Below are 17,659 nucleotides of genomic sequence, written 5' to 3'. Positions count from 1 at the left end.
CTTTTTAATGAAGAACTAAGGAATATTCCCTTATTATTGAATGAAATATACAACTTATAAATTTCATATTGGTTCCGTATTATACTATACATAGATTCAATTCTTATAACATAATTTAATCTCTTTACATGGAATATACAATTTATAGTCTGTAATTTGTTTTCTTATTCCGTATAATGTTAATGTTTCTTCCACAAATTAAATAACAATTGCTTATCTTGGAACGTCATATTAGACTTCTTTCTCCGCTTCTGGTCAATAACGAACATAATTTATTATGTAATTAAATGGTTGTTTACATTTTTAATAATGGAAACAGCACGTAGTCATTTATTTTTCGTGCGTCAATACGAAAAAATTAAGGTTCAAATTCAGATGCGAACGAAAATTTAGTTTTCGTAAACAGAGATAATAATTTCTGTGGTGAATACAGAAGTGAGCGTTATCCGAGAGAATGATATTATTCGAGTTATGGAAATCTAATTTAACAGCAAAAGTAACTCACGTAGATGAATACGGATCTAAAATGTTCACGTGACAATCTAACCGAGGTTACAATTGTGGTGATGGAGTATTGATTCCTACCTTAATTTTGCTTATTTTTATGCAAGCTTTTGCACCGTGGTGACTTTGCTCGGTAAATTCCGACCGCCCTGTGTACCGAGAGCTAATGACCTCATTTGAACAATAAGTTTCCTTACCCTTTCTAGTTTCTCCTCTCGTTTACATTTGTGAGACATCTTCAGGTTTGCGGCCACCATCATCGACTCCTGTACTGTTAGGTGATCCTGTAGCAGGTCTTCCTGCATGATGTAGGTGGTCTGTCTGTTGAACTTATTCACATCTCTTGGCTGACCGTTCACCAACACACTTCCCGTAACATTGGTGTGCCTGAAAAAAAGAGTGAGCGAGCCTTTGAAAACTGAAATGATCACAAATGTTTAAATTTTTCTCAGTTCTACATCAACATACACTGCCTGACAAAAAATGTTAAGCACCCAGAAGCAGTGATCCAATATTATCCCATTTCGGTATACATGCATGCCATTGATATGTGAGTAAATGGTTAGATTTGCAAGGATCTGTAATGTGTAGAACGCCCAGTTACCAGTCATCTGCTGTGAGTCAAACACTTAAGCAACATATCCAGAGAGGACTACGTACAGTACGAAGCACCCGCGATGACTCGCAGACGCGTTAGACAGCCTATCTACCAGTTGACAGCATTTGACGGAGGCCGCGTTGTGGGACTGCATGAGGCTGGTTGGCCGTATCGTTCAATTGCCAGGCATGTGGGCTATTCAGATGTCATAGTGGCCTGATGTAGGACTGAACGGGTACATGAGGGCACCCAGTCACGTCGTGCAGGTTCGGCTCGACCAAGAAACACCATCCCGAGGGAGGACCGTCGCATGGTGTGCCAATAATATTGTGTCCCGTAACTTCAGCACCCGCCATCTGTGAACATGTACTGGAGACTCTACAATATCCTATGAGTTCCCCCACAGGGTCTCGACGACTCGCATCCGCCGGATCGGAGTCCTACCGCCCCATGCGTCTGTTGCCATTGACACCAGAACACCCAGCGCCTGCGTGTGGAGTGGTGCCTTGCCCAGGAGGCATGGACAGAGGACGACTGGTGTCGTATCATGTTCAGTGATGAGTCCCACTTCTCCATAACCTCCGATGACCATCGTGTGCGGGTTTGGCGGCGTCGAGGGCAGAGAGTAGATCCTGCCCATATTTTGGAAAGACAAACAGGTGTAATCCCTGGCATCACGGTGTGGGGAGCCATAGGATATGCGTTCAGGTCACCTCCAGTAGTGCTTCGGCAGAATTTGACGGCACAGCGATACGTGACAGACAGTCTGCGCCCGCACGTCCTACCCCTAATGGAACAGCACCCTGGGGCAGTGTTCCAACGAGATAATGCTCTTCCACACACAGCACGCGTGTCTATGGACTGCCTAGAGCGTGTTGAGGTCTTCTCGTGGCCAGCAAGATCCACGGACCTCTCCATTATTGAACACGTGCGGGATGACTGGAAGGTGACTCCGTCCCAGTACCAACCTGCGGGATCTGTAGGGATAGCTACAACAACCGCTGACGAACTTGCCTCAGGAGAGGATCCAAAGGCTGTTTGACACCATTCCGAACCGCATAAGGACATTCACATTGCGGCCGATGGGGTAGGGGTGTGAAGTGTACGAGACAGTACTGACCTGGCGCCAACATTCCACCTATAACTGCCAATGGCCTTGTCTCTTTCATCCCATATTGTAACCAGTTCAATAAAGGCACTTGGTCATTCAGCATATGTAGTTTCATTCACTTTCAACCACTCCTTCTGGGTGCTTAACATTTTTTGTCAGCCAGTGTATGTATAAAATAAGAGGTTTGTCTATACATTGTTCAGAATTTAGAAAGAATGGTATTTCTGTATAGGAATTGTCCACAGTCACATGCAAATGATTTTTTAATTTTTCATCATGTCTGTCTGGCTATAGAAGAGTATGACAGGCTTCGGAAGCCGGCAAAATTCCTATCCTCGCCGCTAGATGGGGGCTTCATTTATTCCATCCCTGGCCCGGTCGAATGACTGGAAACCGGCTGTGGATTTTCATTTCTGTCTGTCTATATGTATGTACGGGCATCACGAAAAAATGGCTGAAGAGAATTTAATGAAAATCGGTATGTAAAGTCAGGGAATGAGGCACTATAATCTAGGCTATAAATAATTGTATTCACACTGAGTGAAATGGCAATTTAGGGAAAGCCTAAAATGCAATTCTCGAATATCTATGTTATTAGTGGCCCTCTCTCTAAACACTACATAACTAAAGTTATATAGAATTAAATTTCCGATCATTTATGCCTTATAGGGCGTATATGTTTACCGTACCGGCTCAGATAAATGATAAATTAATGATTTTCTACTGTTTTGCTGAGTCCATATTAACGCTGAGCCACGAAATAAATGGGTGAACAGAATTGAATGAAAATCGGTATGTTAAGTCAGGGAATAAGGCATTACAGTCTAAGACTATAAATAATGTTATGCACGTTGCATGAATTGGCAGGGGAAGGGGCCTAAAATATATTTTTAAATTCCTTTATCGTTGGTCATTTCTTTTTTTAGCATGCTATTCTTCTGGTTTATAAATTTTCCGATAACTGTTTGTACGTAACACACTGGTTCATCATAGTATTCCAGCTGTTCGATCCCTACTCTGAGGCGCTGATTAGAATGAGCAGTGTGCAAACTTTACGGAATACGGCAGAGGGGTGTTCATGGCTCTCTGCGGCCTGCTCATTCCGTAGCGAAGCACGGCACATTAGCTAGTTCTTTACATAAACATATCTTTTCAAAAACTTAAAAAATAAATTAAATGAAGCTCTTGCAAGCCACATTTTGTTTATTGTGACGGTGGTTTCAATTATGTTAGGCAAGGCCTTTTATTTATTCTCGACTTTTCAATCATGGCAGGTATTAAAGAAGTAAGTTAGTACCTAGATCAGGGCCTCTCAGGGTGCATGCGCTTGGTGCATGCACTGTGCACGGTGCAAATGACGACTGCGCTTGGTTGACCAGAGTGCAGCCCCCCACTCCTCGATTTGGAGCAATAGCGCTGTCTCTCTTTCCCCACGCCTGTCTCGCTCGTTCTCCCTGTCTCCCTCTTCCTCACTTGTTCCGTAGCGTTCCAAATCCGAGCCGAGTTGAGACGAGTTGAGCCGAGCTTAGCCGAGTAGCCCAGAGACGAAGCGTTGGTCCGAGTCGAGCCGAGGGGGAGTGATGCACAGTGCTCGGGGCTCTTGCGCCTCCATTTGTACTCGTGAGATTTTGGGCGTTTGAGAGGCCCTGATCTAGGTAATAATTCTTTTAAAGGAGTTAACTACTCCGAGCAATAACTCCATTAAATTAATATTCAATCATATTCTTTGGATAACCAAATGTCCCTGTTTATCACAGGATACACCTTTTATTTTACAAATTTTACATCAACGACGACTGCAGGCCCATCACAGGAACTGACTGCGATTTAAACGCCATAGAACTAGCTTGGGCGAAAATAAAGATAATTTTTTTAGAGAAACATGTTCCCTTGCGAAGGCAGCGTGGACCACTAGTTAAGTATAATTAACCTAAGTGTACTTACAGTGTGCCCATTAAGATATTCATCAACGTACTCTTGCCAGCCCCAGATGGACCCAAAATGGCGGACAATTCTCCGGCTCGAAAATGACCGCTGATTGATTTGAGAATGTGTTTCCGTCCTAAAAATGAAAAGAAAAGACCATACATATATAAAGTGAAAATAATAATCAGAATACATTAGAATTAAGAGTAAAATAATATTATAGTAAAAAGTACACACTCAAACATTACATATTTGAATTTCTGGCTATGGGATATACAGAAAGTAACAAGAGTCAACCGCAAAACTTGGAATGGATTTCTCAAGTAGAAAAAAGGAAACAGTTTTTATGACATCAGTCCAGAAATGTATAATTACAGAGGTATGCGACTTTTACTAATGTTAGTGCAGTCGGACACTGAATACGTCTGTAACGCCAACTGGAACACTTATTCACGCATCAGATGAAATGTTCAAAGTGGCCTCCTCTTCCGTAAACACAGTTCTTTGATCGTCTTCGCGTTGAGTACCGAATATGACGAATAATGCCTGGGGTAGCGCGTACTGTCTTAATAGGCTGCCACAATGCGTGTACTGAAAGTTGGCTCATCATCACTATTCGAATACAAGGTCGACTTTACGTGTCACTAAAATGTAAAAGTGAGGCATAAGTGGTGGAAAAGCAAAGGCCAACGCTTCAATTATAATTTTCGGACCCATGTTTCCATACTTGTTTTTCTATATGAGGAATTCATTCCTAAATTTTTGCCGTTGAATTGTGATCCCTGTATATCGCTTCAATGAAGAAGCAAACACTTGTTGTTCATAACAGGGTTGCTACACAGTACCAAGAGTTTAGGCAGTAATAGCAAAAAGCAAAGTCATCTCCCTACAGGCCATGAAGGCCCGTGGAGGGGTGGAAGGTAAAGGCTTCCACTATCCGTAACCTCGGCACTTGATGGAGTAGAGTGGTTAGCTCTACGCCCGGCCACCTTTGCCCCCAGGAATTACCCTGGTACTCATTTTTGGTGTAGGCTGAGTGAACCTCAGGGCCATATGCACCTCCGGAAGTGGAAATCTCATTTCTTAAATTTTACGACTTCCTGACGGGGATTCGAACCCACGTCCTTCCGGGCGAGCCGAGCACGCCTTTATCGCCTCGGCCAGGCAGCCCCTAGGCAGTAATAGCAAATAGCTTATAAAGGTAATAGCGGAAACTCTTCCGTAAAACATGCGACAGCGCTCCCTATCACCTCCTAGTGGTGTGAGTTGGACACTAACACTGCGTGTGAACAGCTGAGAGATTGAACTACTGGTATCTAACACTTATTTGATACGTCGACTTGTTTTATACAATGAACTGTAATGATTGGAAGAGGGAGTATTTGTGCAATATACAGCTGTAACAACTACAAACAGCAAAGCAATTCGAAATCTTTTTTCAGATTCCCGATAATTAGTTGTTCAAAATAAGGGGGCAAGCGGTTAAAGATTTTTTTTTTTGCTATGGGCTTTACGTCGCACCGACACAGATAGGTCTTATGGCGACGATGGGATAGGAAAGGCCTAGGAGTTGGAAGGAAGCGGCCGTGGCCTTAATTAAGGTACAGCCCCAGCATTTGCCTGGTGTGAAAATGGGAAACCACGGAAAACCATTTTCAGGGCTTCCGATAGTGGGATTCGAACCTACTATCTCCCGGATGCAAGCTTCACAGCCGCGCGTCTCTACGCGCACGGCCAACTCGCCCGGTGATAGCGGTTAAAGTAACCCACAGTGTATCAAAGGGTGGATAGATGATATCACAACGCTTACTTCATCTTCATCTTGAAGGGTGGTTGGATCCTCAGATAGCACAACCAAAGGTTATGTGGTTGTAAGAAAATCGCTGCTGGCGCCATAATGAGCCATATAAGCCATTAGGAGAAATGAGATAATTTGCCATTGCTTTCCTCATTGGGTAATAACGTGCCAATGCGGCACAGCTTGCCGTAAGAATAGCCCCTCTCACATCATCAAAACGCACTAGTTGTGCTCTGAATGTTATTCAGCATTTCCCATACCTCAGCAGCTGCCATAGCCTCACAGCCAATAACAAAAAAGGACTGAGACTTCAGTGTAAGTCTGCCGGGCTGAGTGGCTCAGACGGTTAAGGCGCTGGCCTTCCGACCCAAACGTGGCAGATTCGATCCAGGCTCAGTCCGGTGGTATTTGAAGGTGCTCAAATACGTCAGCCTCGTGTCGGTAGATTTACTGGCACGTAAAAGAACTCCCGTGGGACTGAATTCCGGCACCTCGGCGTCTCCGAAGACCGAAAAAGTAGTTAGTGGGACGTAAACCAAATAACATTAATTAATTAATTCAGTGTAAGTCACAGTTTGCTCTGACCTGTGCCAGGAGATGGATGCAAAAATACTGCACCCATCGAGAAATAGGGACTGGTGAAATAATCCAGTACGCAAGCAGTAATAATATTAAAAATAATAGTAATAATAATACTAAATATCACAAATCAAGCCTGAAGACGCCTTTGACAAGATCTCTTCTGAAAAAAGATAGTGACGAACGGGCTAAACCGAGACGAACAAACGTCAGAAAGAAAGAGTGAATTCTGGTCTAAAAAGAAAGCGAAGTTCACTGCCAAATGTAACAAAACTTAATGTGGTACTCGATGGCTCCAGCAAATAAAAATAATAATAATACATTATCATCCATCCATACAGTGTTAGTCATAAAGTCTGCCTCAAGTATCTCCATATTCGTAAAACGTATATCGACATTCTGTGTCAATCATCATCGATTTGCATTTAGGGCTGTGTCCCGGGTGATAGATTCCATATCAGTGTAAGTCTGCCGGGCTGAGTGGCTCAGATGGTTAAGGCGCTGGCCTTCCGACCCAAACGTGGCAAATTCGATCCAGGCTCAGTCCGGTGGTATTTGAAGGTGCTCAAATACGTCAGCCTCGTTAATTAATTTCAAAGAAGCTAGAAATTTATGGAACATTTTATTATTAATGGAAAGGTGCGTCCGAAAGGGCATTTGATACATTCTTTTAATTTTCCGTGCTGTTAAAGCATAGGGATTTTGTTCTACTCTTTCAAACCGTAAAGTAATACTGTTCACATTTATGGCCGCATAATGTGCAAATACATTGATAATTTGCTCGATGAAACTTTTGTTTACTCATAGTTTATGGTGAAATCCATGTATCGCTAGCCTAGTGATAGCATGTCTTTGTATTTGGTTTCTTTCCGGTCCAGTCCCTGTATATCATTGCGTCCGTCCCAAAGAAATTGTAGTCTATCTCTTCTGCTTTACCTTTTTTTGATCCTTAATTCTTCTAAGGAAGAATACTTCTCATTTCGGGGCGTAGATCACTCTGTTTGGTGCAAATTTTCCAGATCCAATAACTCTTTCCACGAATCTTGTTTTCAGATTTTAAATTTTTTAAGATCAGAGATGGTTAGTTTCTCCCAAATGAGAGTGAGCCCATAGATAATTAGAGGAGTTACTGTAGTTTCAAAAAGTGTCATAGCTGTCTTTGGTGCAAGGGATGTTAAATAAATTCTTAATATTATAAATAGCACATACGAATCTTGTCCTTTCTGCGAGATGCATGCTGAAATATTTGGTGGTTATCTGTAATATTATTCCAAGATAGTTAAATTTTTTGACACAATCCAAAGGTTCATTTTCTAGTAATATAATGTCATTTATTGAATTTCTTCCCCTTTTCTAAAAGTTATTTGCTTCGTTCTTCGTTTTATCTAGATTTATTTTGAAGAAGAACCCATAAAACAAGCCGAGGACGCAAAAAGCGATCCTTTCATTATACTTAAAAAGATATATCAACGTAGGAATGCATAAATTCCAATTGAAAAATTGGAAAAACACTTCTCCGACATATTGAACACAGAACGAAAGAATCAGGCATACTTACCTAAGATAAATATAATACAAATACAGATAGAGAACTAATACTTTATGGAACATTTCCCTTTATAAATGATTCCAATTCCTAACTCCTTTCGATTGGCGGGAAAATGGTGGAATTCGTGGTGGTCGTGAGTGATGTATGGTTCGCACATGGTTATGTTTGTTTACGTTGAGTTTAAAAGATAAGAAGTGCTATTTCAGCCGTGTTATTGAAGTATGAACTATATGCGCAGTCTTTAACGAGTAATTCATACTGTGTAGTGTGTGCTGTACTGGCTGTGACATTTTTCAAAATGGTTCGTTCGTGCTGCATACTACATTGTAGATAAAATTATCCTCTTGCATATACTTCATGTTTTAAATTCCCTGATTATAAAGCTTTAAGGGGGATATAGATAAGGAATTAATTAAAAGGCCAAACCGTTTAATGTATTGAACAAAGATTAGTGGTTAGGAAAAATCTTTTTCCAGTAGAAAGTGGTGAGTATTCTAGGGAGACGAGTTGAATTTTGCCAAGTGCTGCGAACAAGATTTGATCTAATTTTCATGATATTATAACACACTCCTGGTTCCTCTTAACGTAGGATGATACTCAAATTTTGACAATGTCATTCCAAAGCAAATGTTATTTTACATAATGAGTGTACTGTTATTTATGAGGGCATTATCCAGTTTCTAAATGTTAACTTATGTCTAAATAATGGATCATCAGAGATGTGCCTAGCCTATTAACTTACCTTCAGTTTTCTACCGTAGCAATTCTGTATTAATATTTCCGTAACTGCTCAATTAGGATTGCATTAGGATATCGTCCAATTCACCGCCATCGTGTACCTCAATAAAAGGAACGCTATCGTCCTTTAATACTACGTTAAGTGGAACCAGTTGTTTATTAGATAAAATGTATCTATTGCATGTCATATTTATTTACTTACATGTTTAGTTATGTCAGTGTTGAGTCATTCATACTTTAAATGATGTTAAGGCAACGCATTAACCTAACTAATGCATTCGATCGTAATCCTCTTCTTGCTTATTGTGCATCTTTCCAATTATTGTCTGCAAAGTGCATATTTTTACATTAATCTTGGACTTCTTGGAGGAATGTAATCTAATATGCGAAGCTTTCACTTCGAAATGGCATTATTTAGATGACTCCCTAACCTTAAACAGTCGGCGGCTAATCCCGCTATGAAGTCCACCATTTTGGTTTTGATATTACGATCTGAGATGTTGTAGTCGGTCTTCGTTTTTGTACTTCTATGGGTTACTTCAGATTCTGCGCAACCTTTTAAATCCCCCCGAACTGTTGCAGCATTTTTACGCATCGGGATGATGTCACGCTATGTTGTTAGCAACAGTGGCAAGAGGCACTACCCTCGTGATATACAGGCCGTACTGTAGCTCTGATGAGATCACACTATGTTGTTAGCAATAGTGGCAAGAGGCCACCGAGGAAGCCTAATGTGACTTCTCATTTAAGAAAGCGATCTAACCCCGAAGAAGAAGGTTCAATGTAGGGATAAAACCCATCATGTCCAGCCGAGAAAACATATATGAGTGCGGCTCCAAGGTCTTTCCTGTTGACTCATGAAGCCGGGTCAGCTTAACTTTACGTAAGACCATAAGGAATAATGATACCCTATGGCTCATTATTGTGATCAACATTGATACGGCAATTTCTTAAAAAAAAATAGGTTCTAGTGTGTACGAACCATTGATATCACATTCACGTGGCTTCGGCAACTTTTATGATCCTCATGGCGAAGTGCACGAACCTTGTTTACCCTAATCAGCGTTTAAGATTCTTCCTAAACCTCGTTTAAATAAAACTGCGGAGCATCATTCCAGATTATTATTTAAATCCCTGATTATTGTCGGTTAAAGCTAAACAGTCAAGTTCGAGCGGTTACCAAGCATAAACGGTGGTTAGCAGTGAAAGTAAAATGGCTACAAGATTCGGAGATGATTTTGAAGATTAACTCTTATATCCGGAATATCTGGAACAGAATGGAAATGGGCGCAAATGTATAATAGTGCAGAGAGGTGATCCTTTTTGAAGAACTTAGTGATTAGGAAATATGTGGGAAGGTTTTGCTTATCTAAAAAACCCTTTCATTTCTTCCGGAAACAATGCAAAATAACCTACAATTTCTAACGCAGAGAAATCATCCTGCTTCTGCTATCAACAGATTGACCACTGCGTTGATGTATTAAGCCACTCATTCCTTTAACAATATTAGTGATGCTACTAATATGCACAAAACAGCAGCAGCTTGGATTATACACGACGTGGGTAATATTATAGCTTCTGCAATTGTCCCACAATATCAGTTTCAAAATCCGAAACATTGGACTATCTTTTTCTCTTTTATTCTTTCATGTTTCTAACAAGTACGGGCAGCATAAAAGAAATGAATGTTCTTCCTTCTAACAAAAGAAACACGAAATCACCGAAGCGCGTTCACTATTCTTCCCTAACAAGTTAAACATCACGCTAGGGTTTAATTCCACAGCCAGCTAAACATGCTTAACTAAACATTGATTAAGAATTGTGCTTCACACTTCCTTCTAAACAGTCCTTCAATTTAAACCATGTTTACGCACACACTGGTTAGCCGAATATTAAACAAGGTTGGAGCACTTGGCCATCAGTCTTAAGACAGACTGTTTACAGTGCACTTTGACGTGCGGTGTGGTCTAAAATAAATGCGTTACTTTGTTTGACCAGTCTCAGTCTCAACCTTGCCTTTAACAAAATAATGAAGATCCTCAGTTTGTTTCCAGTCATTCGACCTGGTCAGGAATGGAATGAATGAAGCCCCATCTAGCGGTGAGGATAGGAATTTTGCCGGCTGACGAAGCCTGTCGCATTCCTCTGGGGCAATGATTAACGACCGACAGATGAAATGAAATGATATTGGGGAGTGTCGCTGGAATGAAAGATGACAGGGAAAACCGGAGTTCCCGGAGAAATATTTGTCCGCCTCCGCTTTCTCCAGCACAAATCTCACATGGAGTAATCGGGATTTGTACCAGAGAACCCAGCGGTGAGAAATCGGCGCGCTGCCGCCTGGGAGTTTGAAAAATAAAATTGTACCGGGGTTACACCTTTTCCGTCCCGTTGATCTGCGCGCCTTCTAGAAGGCCATCTGTGCCTTGAATCTTAAACTACGTAATTCAAGACCTTTAACTTTTAGATATCTCTACTATCGGCCTATGTGCCCCCTCTGGCAGGATTAAGGACAATATTAATTTTTAAGGAATTTTCATTTTTCAATGCTTGTAAACCTTAAGTTTTACAGATATTTTTTTTTCATATGTTATAGTTGTCAGCACCCCTACGGCCTCCTTGTTCCTTAAGTTATTAACCGATCGGGAATCTTTGTGAATAATTTTCTAGGCAATTGAAATGAGGGTTGTGTATAGGGATTCTGCATTGCTCAAGAGAGTTTTGGAACTTTCCCCTCTGGGATACTATAAAAGTCGGGCGTTTTAGGGCCATATTGTTATCGCTCCGGTCTAGTGTGTGTGTGTGTGCAGCGTATTTAAGAGGCAGGGGCAGCCTTGCCGCCTTTGGAAGTCCCTACAACTCAAGGTAATGGCAGACATCTTTTAACATGTGATAGCTCCAGGCAGATAACTTGAGGGGAAGGTTTCAAACTTCTTTTCTTAAAATTCTAAAGTACAGTATTTGTTTAAATTTAAATTTTTGACCAGTTTTAAGACTCTGTTCAAATCCCAGCTGGGAAATATGTACATTTAGGGAACTATGAATGTTCACCCTCTGTTAATTCCCATTCAACTTGGTTTGGGGGTGACTAAGATTTTCGAAACCTCTAAATTCTGCACACTACTTTAGCACTTACATAATATTTCGCATCTAGTCACCCCTTTGTAGTGTAAGCTTAGCCTCTGCCATAAGCCCATTCAAGGTTTTAAGTGTTTTTGAAAAGACATGCAAGAGTTTCGCGTCCAAGCACGTTGTTCATGGCCGATCATCTTAAATCTTTTACTTTGTACATTGAGGCCATTTAGAATGGACACTCATTGCCCCTGTTTAAATTGTTATCATTTATAGACGAGTGTGTAACAGACTGTTTATAAGTGTGATTGTGTTAGAAGCTTGTTCCTCTGAGAGGCTGGACTGTAGTAGGCCTAACTTTTGGAGCGCAGTCTCCTAGAATGCTAATGAGTGGATCAAACAAGCTCTTGCAAAAGTGTACTTGTTTTGAGCTAGATTTTTCAACACTTGCAAGTTATTGTGTCAATAATCTTCTCTATTGTACCTGATTTTGACTTTGAGTCATTGTTATTGTGGGAGTTAACGAGCGGCGTGGCAAGGTCGTAACCGTCCAGACCAATCAATGAATTAGCAAAATTAGCAAGGGAACCTTTCGATATCGAAGACCTCCGATTCACACTACACCTGCCATCTACCCTGCAAATGGAGAAGGTACTTGAGCAGAAGCATCTGAAACAACAGGACATACTACTGGATTTTTACGCAACGGAAGCAATGACCGATAGACGATGGACACAGGAAAATCAGGAACTAAGAAACGTAGTCACAAGACCCGCCGTACACGGCTTCTATCACAAAATTTGCAAAAAACATAAAATATCATGAACAGAACAAAGAATGTATATGTTCTCTCTGTGAGAAGCCATGCGACAAATACCACATAACACTGTGTAGTAACAAGGAAAAGACATATAGTTGACTATAGCAGAGACTAAACCGCCTCGATCATCTGTAAATCGCAGTATGTAGTGTGACAATATTTCATGCTTACTTTGTAACCTTGAAACCTACTGCTGTATCCCATTATATGGCCATCTGGCTGCAGTAAATTCTTATTATATTATTAACGAGCTCATTGTTAACTGTTATTTGCTGTTGTTTATTCAGATTTATCTACCTAATTTTCAACTAAGAAAAGGAAAGAAATAATATTCCAAAATTTAGTGCTTTAACTTATGCTTTGGTCACTTCTCTGTACACCCAATCACCCAGCACCTTCTTACACATCTATAAACCACGAAAATCCCGTAACAATAATAATAACAACACTTTCATGTGGCTATTCCTGGCCTGATGCATCCCTTATAAGGCAGAACCTCCAACGAGGGTGGATGGCATCTGCCATGTATGGGAACTGCGTGTTATTGTAGTGAAGGATAGTGTTGTGTGTGAGTTGTAGGAATGTTAGGAACAATACAATCAACAAGTACCCGAGCCATGGCAAATAACCGTTTAAGGTTAACATCTCCGACCCGGCCGGGAATCGAACCCGGGACCCTCTGAACCGAAGGCGGCTACACTGATCAGTTTCAGATATATTATCTTGTTATTGCTAGAGTTAGTAATGGATTCATAATGCAACCTTTATTATTGAGAGAGGGAGACCCAATCAAACGTGGCGAAGATCTGTTCACATGGCAGCGATGGAAAAAGGCAAAACCTGGAGTGAGATAAAGAGGCTGGCTATCAACAGGACCAGATGAAGATGCTTCGTTGTTGCTCAATGCTCCACGAAGAACACCAGGAATTATGTCAAGTATTGAGCTTTGGTAATTATAGGCTGATTTATCTTTATATAGTGTAGTGATTTGGTTTTTAATTTTTTTTTTTTTTTACATATGTTCGAACATGTCAATTGTTGTGTGCCTTTTTATGCTTCGAATAAGAAAAGGAGCAAAGGGACACTATCAATTCACAAATTTACGAAAACCAGGAAAATCTAAAGAGTTGCTCCAAGCAATTTCTCGCAATAACCTAGCACCAAACAGTAATTCTGAATTATTAATACAACTTTCCCCATGAAGAGGCTATCACAAGGACAAAGCATATCAAAAGTAAAATATTATGACTTCCAAGTCATTGTTGAATTTTCTAGAATGTGTCAGATAGAAACGACAACAATCACAAAGCTCAGAAATAAATTTGGAACGTAGCATGATGTGCAGCTCGTCAGATGCTACAGTCTATAGATGGTTGCGGAGTATGGTTAGTGAACCTCGTATAGCGATGATAGCGATGTCGTGAAGTCGTGTCTGGCTGAGACCAAGAGAATCCCACAGCTGTACAAGGAATTTAGGGATTGCGCCTCGAGCACCGATCATGAGTCCATGGACGGAGATGTTGTCTAGGTGATTTTTATTTTTGTAATAATTCACGGTTGGCTGGTAAATCGACTTCTTCTCGGCGTCCACCTCTTCAGGTTGGCCAACGTGCGACTTGAAGCGTACTGTGGGATCTGAGATCAGTCCTTGCTTGCTACCAAAGTATGAAGGCTTTCACGGCCGGTGTCAATATAATAAAAATCTTCCGGGCTATTATGCCGTGGTTCACTCCTCTCGTTCCTTCCAGACGTTTCGACTACTGCTACGATCTGTGGCGTCTCTCCTGTACAAACCTCTTCATGCACTGTGAAACCCTAATCGTCTCTTGCCCCTGGCCTTCATTTCAAAGAAGGTGGTTATTAAATTGTAGGCTAGAGTAGGATAAAAAAAAGAAAAAAATTCTGTACCATCAGTGATCTATGACTATGCTAGTTATAAGGCGACTAGTACCAAGAGTCCCCGAAGAAAAATGACTAAAACCGCACCACCCTCACCCATATATGCTACTTTAATCTAAAAATCCACCCGGAGCTGGTGCCTCAAATATGGAGGAAATTAGAAGAACTATAAACCAGTTGCGTTCCACTTCACACCTGAGACCATCGCTACATCGACTGAAATGGTAATTATATAGAAACATATACAGTATAAATGGTCATCCTTCAAAACAGGGCCTCTCAAACGCCCGAAATCTCACGCGTGCAAAACGAGGCGCAGAGATTCTGTGCACCGTGCATCGGGCCAGCGTTTTTGTTTCGGGGCGACTCGACTAAGCTCGCCTCAGCTCGGCTCGGGTGCTGGAGCGCTGCAGGGCGAGTGAGGAAGGGGGAAACAGGTGGAGCGAGAGAGACTGGCGTAGGGAAAAAGAGAGACAGAACTATTGTTCAAAATCGAGGAGTCTGCTCAACGCAGCGAAGTCGTCTTGTGCACTTTGCACCGCGCAGTGCACTGGTGCATGCACTCTGAGAGTCCTGCTTCAAAGTGATGTAAATGTTCCAGAATAAACGGTTCTTGGCATTTATAAAAATAGGAGACCTTACTTTTGCTACTACTAGTACTACTACTGCTAAAATGTTTTTACTCCTCCCCTGAAGGTGGAGGCGGGCCTCTTAGAGAGTAACGCCATCTCTCAGGCCGGGAGATTTGTTACCGTGAAGGAGATGCTCGGAGAAGGTGAGGGGTTTGGTGGCTGTGGCCTATACTAGGAACTGTTCCGGCATTCGCCTTAGTGCAGGAGAATACAAAACCACGGAAGACCATTCTCAGGACAAACGACGGTTGGGGCCAGCCGTGAGGTCGAGCCCTGTCCCGTCTCACGAATACAGAGGCGTAGAGCCACTGTAGAGCCGTGGCCACTTGTGGGCCGAGACCCACTCTGCATCTACCGACCGCTTACTTTCGGGATTATCCTTGTACTTCAACGTCACATGATCTTACAGTCAAAGCCAGAAGTCACAATTTATTGCGAAAATGCCCTACTACATATTGTAACGATAATTCACTTTTTTTTTGCTAGGGGCTTTACGTCGCACCGACACAGATAGGTCTTATGGCGACGATGGGATAGGAAAGGCCTAGGAGTTGGAAGGAAGCGGCCGTGGCCTTAATTAAGGTACAGCCCCAGCATTTGCCTGGTGTGAAAATGGGAAACCACGGAAAACCATCTTCAGGGCTGCCGATAGTGGGATTCGAACCTACTATCTCCCGGATGCAAGCTCACAGCCGCGCGCCTCTACGCGCACGGCCAACTCGCCCGGTAAATTCACTTTTATTCAGTTTCGTCAACAATACACAGATACAGTCTGTAAAAGTGTGTATACATATTTTTGGTGCACCCTATAGAGAAAATTACCTATAATTACAAGGAACTCGATGCAATGTTGTTCATGAGAGACTGCCCCGCACTTGCTACCGTTGTAGCCACCAAACGCTGTAGGTGCTAGAACGTCACACATCCATTCAAGGACGAAATAAACCCAAGCGAGCGCCCAATGCCCTCTAGAGCATATTAGGTCTATATTTCAAAATAGTGCCACAATAATAACTTTATAATGTGCAGGTTACCAAACCACTCGACTAAAAGAACATTTCAGATACACAACTACGATTAAAATACACTACTGAGCCAAGTGTGGAGACCAGCTATGAGAAGCAGGTGATCAAGCTGTTGTATTCTTAGCACAAGACAAGTTACGATTTCTCTTAATCCGGGAGGGCACAACGGAACGTGGAAATTGATTCCCAGGCAGCCTAAATTTAGTCAAATAAAAATTTACGCAACGTGGAGTTGAGGCCTTACATTATTATTATTATTATTATTATTATTATTATTATTATTATTATTTTGTTAGTACCGGGCGAGTTGGCCGTGTGGTTAAGAAGGCGCAGCTGTAACCTTGCATCCGGGAGATAGGGGGTTCGAACCCCACTGTCGGAAGCCCTGAAGATGGTTTTCCGTGGTTTCCCATTTTCTCACTAGGCAAATGCTGGGGCTGTACCTTAATTAAGGCTACGGCCACTTCCTTCCCAGTCCTAGCCCTTTCCTATCCCATCGTCGCCGTAAGACCTATCTGTGTCGGTGCGACGTAAAGCAGCTAGCAAAATACTACTACTACTACTACTACTACTACTACTACTACTACTACTACTACTACTACTAATAATAATAATAATAATAATAATAATAATAATAATAATAATAATAATAATAATAAGCATCGCTATTAAACCATTCGCGAATATTTTCATGTACGTCTTCACAGTCAGAAATTCGTTTCACAAAATCGGTTACACGAGTAGCAGTATCGCATTACTAAAACCTTGAAAGCGACCTTCAGGGATGATTGACGGTGAGAGTGGTGACCGTAGCTTCTTCCGGCGGTAAAATATGACTCACATGCACAATAGTGCATTCGAAACGAAAACATTTCTCTAATTATAACAGCATATAGTAGCCTGCTTCAGGTTGCTTTTTTATTTAAAATATAACCGAACTATGTACGGATAATCCGCAAACCGGATAATCAGGAATTTGCTTCGTTTATAGGAAAATGAGGGCCGAGGTGGTAAAAGCGTGCTCGGTCCACCCGCAAGGACGTGGGTTCGATTCCCCGTCAGGAAGATGGGCCTGAGGTTCACTCAGCCTAGACAAAAAATGAGCACCAGGTTGAAACCTGGGGGCAAAGGAGGCCTGGCAAAAAGCTAACCACCCTTCCCCACTATGTGCCGAAGTTAGGGATGGTAAAAGCCTCTGATTTGATTTGATTTGATTTGATTTGATTTGATTTGATTTGATTTGATTTGATTTGATTTGATTTGATTTGATTTGATTTGATTTGATTTGATTTGATTTGATTTGATTTGATTTGATTTGATTTGATTTGATTTGATTTGATAAATAGAGTTCCAGAGAGAACAAGAGCTTTGTCGAGGGGAATAATACATAAATAATTACAACAATGGC

General features: G+C 41.5%; 1 protein-coding gene across 1 annotated transcript in view; it reads right to left on the bottom strand.

Annotated features, from left to right (window-relative positions):
• The window catches only part of LOC137502160 (ATP-binding cassette sub-family G member 1-like), a 285,436-nt gene that overhangs the window by 20,641 nt on the left and 247,136 nt on the right, over window positions 1-17,659 (bottom strand). The window contains exons 2-3 of the mRNA XM_068229153.1: window positions 4,158-4,275; window positions 702-891 (exon numbers count right to left, since the gene is read on the bottom strand). Of these exons, the coding sequence (XP_068085254.1) occupies window positions 702-891; window positions 4,158-4,275 (308 nt within the window). The remainder of the gene's footprint in view (window positions 1-701; window positions 892-4,157; window positions 4,276-17,659) is intronic.

The sequence above is a fragment of the Anabrus simplex genome, chromosome 9, assembly GCF_040414725.1.
Source record: "Anabrus simplex isolate iqAnaSimp1 chromosome 9, ASM4041472v1, whole genome shotgun sequence".
Lineage (NCBI taxonomy): Eukaryota > Metazoa > Arthropoda > Insecta > Orthoptera > Tettigoniidae > Anabrus > Anabrus simplex.
This window is presented reverse-complemented; position numbering and strand designations above follow the sequence as displayed.